The sequence below is a fragment of the Mesitornis unicolor genome, unplaced genomic scaffold, assembly GCF_000695765.1.
Source record: "Mesitornis unicolor isolate BGI_N332 unplaced genomic scaffold, ASM69576v1 scaffold17649, whole genome shotgun sequence".
Lineage (NCBI taxonomy): Eukaryota > Metazoa > Chordata > Aves > Mesitornithiformes > Mesitornithidae > Mesitornis > Mesitornis unicolor.
This window is the reverse complement of record NW_010205422.1, coordinates 7,685-17,298: the sequence shown is the minus strand read 5'-3', so window position 1 is coordinate 17,298 and position 9,614 is coordinate 7,685. Positions and strand designations below refer to the sequence as shown.

The following is a 9,614-nucleotide window of genomic DNA, read 5'->3' as shown; positions in this document are numbered from 1 at the left end:
AAAGAGGTGTGAAGAGCAGTTAGTGCCAGTGGACCTGTACATTGAGGAAGGCATAGGGATGCGAGAAGCTGTCTGAAAAATAACTGTGTCAATATAGAATTCAAAGAAAAAAAATATTCCTTTTAAGTTCACATACCCACTACAGAGCTGCAACTTCTTTTCACTCAGATTTTCAGCCCTTCTGTGCCTTTGCAGGAGGAAGAGGAAAAAATGTAAAAACAAAACACTGCAGTTTCTACAACTAATTTGCACCTCCCAATGACATCAAATCTGTCAAGGAATTGTCTTTATTTGAAAATCATTATCAGAGAAACTAGAAATATTGTTAGTGACATAATACAGTCAGAAAGCCTGAAGATCTTTAATTTTTGCAGTTTTATTCAGTAATACTTGGGGGTTGTGCTTCTGGATGCTTCCTAGTTTCTGAGCCTCTAGATTATAGTTTGATCATGGCTCCAAGAATAGCTTGACAATTAGTAAAACAGAGGCTTAATGTCTATAAGGTGAAAATTGAAATTCCTGAAAATTCTGAAATTTCATGCATTTCTACTTGCTGGACTGTAAATAAGGGAACAAAGGAAACAGGAGATTTTACAGCAAATTATTTTATAAGCTCAATTTACTGTAATGTATTATTTTCTCAGTTAAATGGTAAGTATTGCAGCACTGAGTTTTGTGGGAGAAGGCAACTATATCCAACAAAGCATTTCTTTTCCAAATTGCTAGATGCTGCTTAATGAAAGAAATGACCTGGTGGCCTCTAGTGGCGTATTCATATGTTGCACTACTAACATGTTTGTCTTGAATAACCTATTGTAAACTAAACAGAGGGAACTGCATTTAATGATCACTTTTATAGCATGCCTGCTTCCTGTCTCATCACACTGTACTGTATGTGTTTGACGTTCTTTTCATCACTTGATGGACATCCAAGACTGTATAGAGCATGTGGAAATCCTAGTGGTCAGGTTTTCATAGGTTCTTAGATGTCTAAAGTAGCAAGATTTTTAAAAGCACCCAAGAGGTTGTTAAACTGGCACAGAGACAGAGCCAAAATGGGACTAAACCTTGTGGGAGTTTATCAGTTAACTTTTAAGTGTAGTATTCTGAGTATGGCCTAGGCAAGTGTAGTTTTCTAAGTCACTCAGGTCATAAAAAAGCACCACTGAACTTTCCTTCCTTACTTGTCACTGGAATGGACTAGAATGATCAGCTGGTAAACTCTTTCTCAAGGAGAAATTATCTCGTCCTAGCAATAGGTTATGAATTGCCTTCTGTAACAACATAAAGGCTTCTTCAAAATAAAGGGTTGTAGATTCTTGTTTTGTAGACTTTTCCAAAACATACATAAATACAATTTTTATTTGATGCATTAAAAACTTCTGAGGACTATAAAGACTGGTATTGCAGTTCACAGATTTGTGAAGGAAATTTATTATCTCATGGTGACTAAAGGGCTTATGTTACTATTTTAGTTTTAGCCAATGTAGCATGGGGCTGAAATCAGTGAAGTCACAGCAGAGTAAAATTGCAAATCCCCCATGTAATTCTGTTAAATGTGACCAGAAATCCTCATACTTCTGAGAGGTCAAACCTCTTTTTCAGTGTTTCCAGGTTGGCATACCTGAGCTTATCCCTGCTGTCTGGATCTAGTGAGTTTTTGTTAGGAACAGTAAGTCCAGAAACTTGGCTGACTTGTATTAGACAGTGGCTGCAAATTAGCAAACTACTTTTCTGTTCTAGGCTTTTCGGTGTCCTGAAATGTAGTGATGCTGTCTGTTTAAATCAGAAATGGTTGGGAGGAACAGTAAGCAGAGGACATACTTTCAGAAAAGTCTTCTCCCTTTGACTTTTTGCAGTGATGATACATTAGGACATGCCATGTTTTCTCTGCTAGCTGTTTTTGCTGCCACAGCCTGGGGAGCTGAGTACCCAGTACATTGACATACGTGCATAAATGGCACATACTAAGATAGACATCTGTAAGCAGACACTTAGGAGTATGAGGTTTACATTCTCTTCATATGGTCCTATCCATTACATCTTACTCTGCCCTGTGGATGTTTGTGTTACCTCGCAGGTGGCACTATGGATCAATTGTTCTGGATAATTTTGTGTAATTACAATGCTCTACAGGTTCCTCTTCCTGGATACATCGAGGCTTATCCAAGGCCCCGCTACCAGCATAATTCTCCTTCACGACTTCCTCGCCAATACAGCCAGCAAGCGAGCATGCATCCCAGCCTGGAACAAGCTCCTTTGCCGTCCACTGCAGCTTCTCAGCAGAGCCTGACCGAAAATGACCCACCTGAGGCTCCTCTCACCAACATTTCTACAGCTGCCCTTGTAAAGGCAATAAGAGAAGAAGTTGCTAAACTGGCCAAGAAGCAAACAGATATGTTTGAGTTCCAGGTCTAATATCTTCTGCACAGTACTTGTATCATGCAACCTAGGGTAGCCAAGAAAACGACTCCTTTAATTTTCAGTAACATACTTGCTGTGAATTGTGCCAAAGTGATGGCATTTTTCTCTCTCTGAAAAGTCAACACTATGAAATGACTTAATGTAGAGCAACAGAACTCTGAAGATACATAATTTTGCTTGCCAGCTAAGTAAATGCTGCCAGGTAACTGTTTAATATGGATAAGTTTGATCATATGCAATTGTTTGTTACTTGGTTCTCATACTATGACCCATCATCACTAGAGATGCTGCTGAGCATGTCTGCACCACACAATGTTTCGTCTGCAGGTCCAAAGGTAGAGTTGCTGAAAATAACTTCTGCATGTCAAAACTGTGATTAAAGAAGAAAATACAGTAGACCATGGTTAGCTAAAGGCCATGGTAGGTGTGGCAGTGGCCATGTTACTTGTTTGCTGCAGGACGTTGTATAAGGGATGCTGATTTCAGCAATGCAGAGTCATTCAGCCTTTTCATTCTAGAGACTGTATTCAAACCAAATGAATTGGAGAAGAGTAAGAAATACAAATAAATGTACTGTAAATAGCCCCAATTCTCCTCATCCTATTAACAGTACAAAGAAGTGAAAGAAGAGAAGACTGTGAAGAAGATGAATGATATTTTGATAATCGATGACTACTTTGTCCCTGAATGCCACTGATGAGTTATGGAGGAGATTTATTTCAGTGTGAGAGAATACAATGCATCAAAAGCCAACAAAGGATATTGGTGCTAGAAGCTTCCAGGCTAAATGAGAAAAGGTTATTGGCATTTGCTCTATATTCAGGCTTTTCACTTTGAATGCACGTGAAACTGGTAAACCTTTGAGCAAGTCTTTCCAACCTGGAATAATGAATCCACCTTCTTGGACAAGAAAACCTCTGTTTAACACAGTGCTTTTTTCTCTTTCTTAAACAATGATATCTACTAATGTGATGCCAGAAAGTGCTACCTGAAGCTGCAGTTGAATTTGATTACCCTGTGAATGCACATCTAGGAAGTTCTGAATGTAGAGGACCTGATTATTATATTAACATGTAAATAAGTAAATGGTTACATGGATTAACAAAAATACTAATGTTCTGTGAAAATGACAGCATTTCCAGAAATCTTGCTGACTGTATATTGTGCAAGATAAAGGTCACTAATTGTCAAACTGCATTGTTGTATGGATCCAATCCCAAAGAAAACTAAACCAGGTGAATGGGACAATAGTTCATCTTTTGTAGTTATACAAACTAGGTGGAGATCATAAACAATTGTTTCCAGTTCCTTCAGCAGTTAGCTTCGGGAACTGAAGTTGTTGCAAAATGCATTGTGTTGGGCATGTTTGATGTTAACTGGAGTTAATGTCCTTCATTTCAGTAAGTTATTTAGTTATCATCAGTTGCTTATGCTATTTTGTCTGATAATTTCATTTCACAGAATCACAGAATGGTAGGGGTCAGAAGGGACCTGTGAAGACCATCCAGTCCAATTCCCTTGCCAGAACAGAATCACCAAGAGATCACACAGGAACATATCCAGGCAGGTTTTGAATGTCTCCAGAGAAGGAGACTCCACAACATCTCTGGGCAGCCTGTTCAGTGCTCTGTCATCCTCACAGTAAAGATCTTTTTCCTTATGTTTAAGTTAAACCTCCTGTGTTCCAGTTTGTGACCATTGCCCTTTGTTCTGTTGCTGAGCACAACCAAGAAGAGTCTGGTCCCATCTTTGTGACACTCGCCCTTTAGAGATTTATAAGCATTAATGAGATCCACCCCTCAGTCTCCTCCAGGCTCAACAGACCCAGCTCTCTCAGCCTTTCCTTGCATGGGAGATGCTCCAGTCCCCTCATCATCATTGTGGCTCTACACTGGACTCTCTCCAGCAGGTCCTTGTCCTTCTTGAACTGGGGAGCCCAGAATTGGATGCAGTATTCCAGATGTGGCCTCAGCAGGGCAGAGCAGGGGGGGACAATAACCTCCCTTGACCTACTGGCAACACACTTCTTAATGCACCCCAGGATGCCATTGGCCTTCTTGGCTGCAGGGCTGCATTGCTGGCTCATGGTCAGCTGCTGTCCACCAGGACTCCCAGTTCCTTTTCCCCTGAGCTGCCCTCCAGCAGCCCCATCCTGTACAGATACATGGGGTTGTTCTTCCCCAGATGCAGTACCCTACACTTGCCTTTGTTGAACTTCATTAAGTTTCTCCTGACCCAACTTTCCAGCCTGTCCAGGCCATGCTGAATGGCAGCACAGTCTTCCAGTGTGTGAGCCACTCCTGCCAGCTTTGTATCGCTAGCAAACTTGCTAAGGGTGCACTCCATCCCATCGTCCAGGTCATTGATGAACATATTGAACAGGGCTGGCCCCAGTACAGTCTCCTGAGGAACACCACTAGACACAGGCCTCCAACTAGACTCTGCCCCACTGACCACAGCTCTCTTTGAGTTGTGCCCTTTAGACATTTCCCAATCCACCTCACTATCCAGTCATCCAATCCACACTTCTTAAGTTTGGCTGTGAGGATGTAATGGGAGATAGTGTTAAGCCTTGCTGAAGTCAAGGTAGAGCACATCCACTGTCCATTTTCCATTTCTTTGGTCTTTACTGAGGTGAGAAAGGAGACTTGGTTTAACTTTTTGGCCATTAGTAAAATGAGAGAAGGAGAGCAGAGACTAGAGTAATGAACAGAAGAAGAAATTGATGAAGCACAAACTTTTAAAGCAGAACTATTTTTTTCCCCAAATAATTATATTACAAACCGTGACTGAGATTGTGATACATTGTTATCCTAGAATGCACAGATATCTTCTGCTCCAATACCTTAAATATTGCAGAAGCTTCTGGAATGCTAGCTAATCTTTAAACAAATGTGAAATGTAATTTTTATTATTTAAAGATCAAACATAAATAAAATGTATTTTTGTAATTTCTATGTATATATGTGCTGTATATTTATATGTGACTAGTCTGCTAGAGTCAGAAAATTTCCATAAACCAAGTGCAAAAAAAAAAAGAAGAAAAAAAGTAATTTTAATAATCAATATAAACATGCTACGTCTGGAGTACACAAATATACATTTGGGTGACTTGGATAATAAACAACCAAAGAAACTCAATCTTTCATATAAATAGAAGTCCAGTACAGACAAACTGCTGTCTGTTACCTATCAGCTCACTAATACTGATATTATCAGTGTAATACAATACATCCAAATGTCATTTTGTGTTGAATTAATAGCTGCCTAAGAATATCACACAAAAATAACAAAAATACTGGGCCAAACTCAGCATGCCATAAGACTAATTCTGGTTGGCTTCAGTGGGAACTTCACTTGCTGACAGCAAGGCTGATTTTCTCTATTAGATTTTGTCTATACGTGGAAGTTTCACTGGAATGCCTTGAACGACTGCTTATTTTTCAGTCATTTAAATCAGTGTAACATAAGTGCAGACATAATTGAAGAGCAGCTTACTTTTATTTAGCCTAAGCTTGTTCATAACTGGCTTAAGATAACTTGGGAAGTGAAATCTACACTAAATTGTGCCAGCCACATTTTGCATCACCTTTATTACCTCAGTTTTTCAATGATTCCTCTATTTAGCCCAGTGAAATTTTGCAAGTAGGTAGGCCCTTCTATGCAACAGGAGTGAAATGTGCTGTGAAATAGATTTCTGTATCTTAGACTCCAGTTTTGCAGAGTTACCATAAAGCTGCAAGTATGGAAGCAGCAGCAATCACGTGGATGGGAGTGCTGAAGCCATATGGCTGGGAAGGGTAATGTTATGACATATTCCCAAAAGAGTCACAGGAGGTAGAATGTACCAGATGTAAACAGTGTCTTTGGGACACTTAGCTTTGCTTTTAAATCTGTACATATTCTTAAAGTGATTTAGTAGTTCTGTTGAAAAATATGTGCGGATGAAGCCAAGCATCTATCTTGCAATGTTGGAAATTGAAAAGTCTGGAAATTATGTAGATGTACAGGGTTTGAATGCCTACTTATAAACAAAATGAACAAATAGAAAAAAATCCAAATAAAAACTTTTAAATAGCCTTCTAGAAAGACAAACCATTTCAGTAAAGTTAAACAAAGTACTCTTCATACTACTGAGGAAGACCTGTTAGACCTTCAAAATTAATTTTGTTTGGTATTGTATCAACAATGTGCAATCTATTGAATATTCCATCGACCATCACTCTGAAACCATTGTGGTGCACTTTATTCACAAAGACATTTTACATTCTTCATTCATAATGGCTTTTTATCTTGTTTTTGATATGTTTCTGTATTTTTTTTAAGTACAAAGATTATATCAAGACAGTAAGGACATTCCTGGGAAAGAAAAATAATGTAATATTTATACTGTCTGAGCACAAAGCAATGATAAAGTGAAAATATAGTATACGAATAATTTGTAATATAATAAACATTTTGTATGGCTACAATTGCAATATAGTTTTTCGATATTGATTTCAAAGAAGAAAGTATACCTGTTTAAAGTTATAACCTCATTAGAAAATATTCATGCCATTTTTACAGATAAAAACTTAGTCATTAGAGTTTTTCTACTAAATGCCCCAATTTTCTTTAAAATTATGTTAAATGTTTAGGTAAATATATTGCTTTCTGTGTACAAAAATGTTAATGTTTTGACCACTATTTGTCATCAGATTTGTAAACCATGAGTAGAAACATCTGCACATGAAATGCATGTAAAATTTCTTCTCCGTATGTGTGTAATGACCACTCTCAGTAGGTATACTATGTGTGGCATTTATTACTACCAGAACAGCAGTAGAACAGCAACTTTAAGAGCATAGGAGTGTACTCTGACAGTAATTTTTTTGAGAAAAGATACATTATCTGGATTTGCGAGAAGCTCTAGCACTCAGTACAGAAGTATGGATAATATTTGTATCTAATTATATTATGGATAGAACTTGATAGAAATGCATGTAAATCCTATATATATAGATGGGGAAATTATCATAAGTAATGATCATTTCTTTTTCAGACTAACTTTGAAAAGATGAGACATGTAAGAAATGTAAGATAAAAAATTCAAAGCAGGTAGAAAAAGCAACATTTGATTGAGTGGCAGCACTGTCTTGTTTAAGGGATGATCCATACAAAGCTACCTACAGTTTTTGTTATACTTCACGATATCTGACTGTTAAAGAATTAATTACATTTTAATGTACTTTTTTAGCCCTGCATTGCAAATATAAGAGCTAACTGCCAGCTTCTAAAAGTCTGAGGGAGCTTGAAAGCAAATTTTCTGAGCTAGCAGAAGTCACTTTGTTTTGATGATATTGTTCCTCCTGCACACATCTGAGCAGCTCTGAGCACTGTGTCCAAGGATGCTGTAAATCAGTTACAGTCCTGACCTTGCATTTCTTGTATATAAAAAAATCTCAGTGGCTTCCCATACCTCATTGACATGGAATGGGATAGGAAGAGAATAAGTGTGAGATAACAAAGAATTTTAACAGGTGAGGAGTACCTTAATGGTCTGGAAGCCATGGATCTCACGAGTCAGAGTGTGTGCAGGGTAGCAGCTGCCTTCTGCTCAGTGCGTTGTTGTGTCTGATGGAGCAGATCTCTCCTCTGGCCATGTGCTCTGGCATGTACTCTGTCAAAGGGTACAAGCACACAGTTCTTCTGAGTAAGACAGGCATAATTTTGAAAATAAGTATATGTGGTAAATAACATCCACCCAGTTCTCCAGATGCATTACTGCACTGCTAAGCAATTTTTAGAAAGCAGTGTGTGTTCAAAGAGAAATTAATTAGCTCAGACTTGTTTACTATGATGTTATTTAGACATAGCACTGTGGCCTGTAGAAGTCAGTGTGTCAAGAGGTAACTTACATTTTCTGTGCTAGGCTTCTTTTCATGGGTTAATTTTTGGCCATAACTCCAGGACTAAGATTTTTTTTTTGCTTATCAGAATACTTCAAAGTTAAATTTATCCATTTTAAAGGGTAGGCATGCTTTTTTAAAAACTCTTGCCTTTCTCTTGTAAGTAAATACCCTAAGGATTTTCAATAGCTGTCTGGTATTATACCATTATATGTGTTTATTATTATATGTGTTTATATATGCAGAAAATATTTTTTTTGAAAACTAGTTCTTCAGTCCGTCTATTTGTCCCCATCTGTTTCAGGTTCCTTAAGGTGTACAGAGGCAGTAATGAAGAGTTAGTTCCCAGGGGTTTTCTTTAATGAAGCTTAAGAAAGATGAGAAATTAGTTTTAAACAGTTAGATGGTCAAATATATAGCAGCTGTCTTGAAAATAATTGCAAATACCACAAAGGGATATTTCAGGAATTTAATTTTTTGCTTTTGGTAAGAATATTTCTTGTTTTAAGAAGTGCCTGACTTTGCATGAATTTCCATGCTTGATAGTTGTCATTCCCAAGGAGTAACTTGAAATAATAGTATATTCTGTAAATAATTTTGTAACTTTATAAATACACATTTACATACTAGGCAATAATAGGTCCACAGGATTGTAAATTATACAGAAAGTTGATTCCACTGAGTACAATATTTAGAGAGGAGGTGATTTTTTTCTTCTAAAGCAGCTCAATGGATTTCTATGCTTTGTCAACCAGTGTCTAAACACCATAACACACACTGGCATCAGTTAAAATCTTGTATATCTGGCAAGGAGCACTGACTTTTGCAGCCTCCAGTGAGACCTTGTAAAGAGTGTATGTGATTGATTTTTCAAACTATTAAACCAGTGGGTCCTTAACTCTGGCTTTTTACAAGGAATCAGTGGCTTAACCAATAGATACCTTGAGATGTGATGCCGCAGAACAGTAGCCTATGCCAGGGTTTCACCAGGATCCAAAAACCAAGTGACTGTAACACAAGAATAGGTGGTGAACCTTTTGTTTCAGCAGGGGATGGACTCTAAGTAATTATGAATTGATTACTATGGCAGGTCAGAGAGTCTTGAAGTTAACTGCTTGGAATAAATTTTATGTATTTGGTTAGCTTTTGATTTTTTAACTTCTTAAAACAGTGAAAAAATAACATTAATGGTGTGTTCTATTTCAAAGTTATAAACATGGGAGATTTGAATGTAAATAAACCTGAGGTTTATTCTTTGTCCTTGCCTTTATCTAGTACTTTAAACACTGCAAGTAGGAAAAA

The 9,614-nt window shown here is 37.6% G+C and overlaps 1 protein-coding gene across 1 annotated transcript in view; it reads left to right on the top strand.

The window, feature by feature from the left end:
• LOC104546113 (UPF0606 protein KIAA1549L-like) overlaps positions 1-2,418 on the top strand; it is a 42,513-nt gene extending 40,095 nt beyond the window's left edge. Inside the window, exon 12 of the mRNA XM_010191410.1 lies at positions 2,137-2,418. Coding sequence (XP_010189712.1) covers positions 2,137-2,418 — 282 coding nt within the window. The remainder of the gene's footprint in view (positions 1-2,136) is intronic.
• The last annotated feature ends 7,196 nt before the right edge of the window (positions 2,419-9,614 follow it).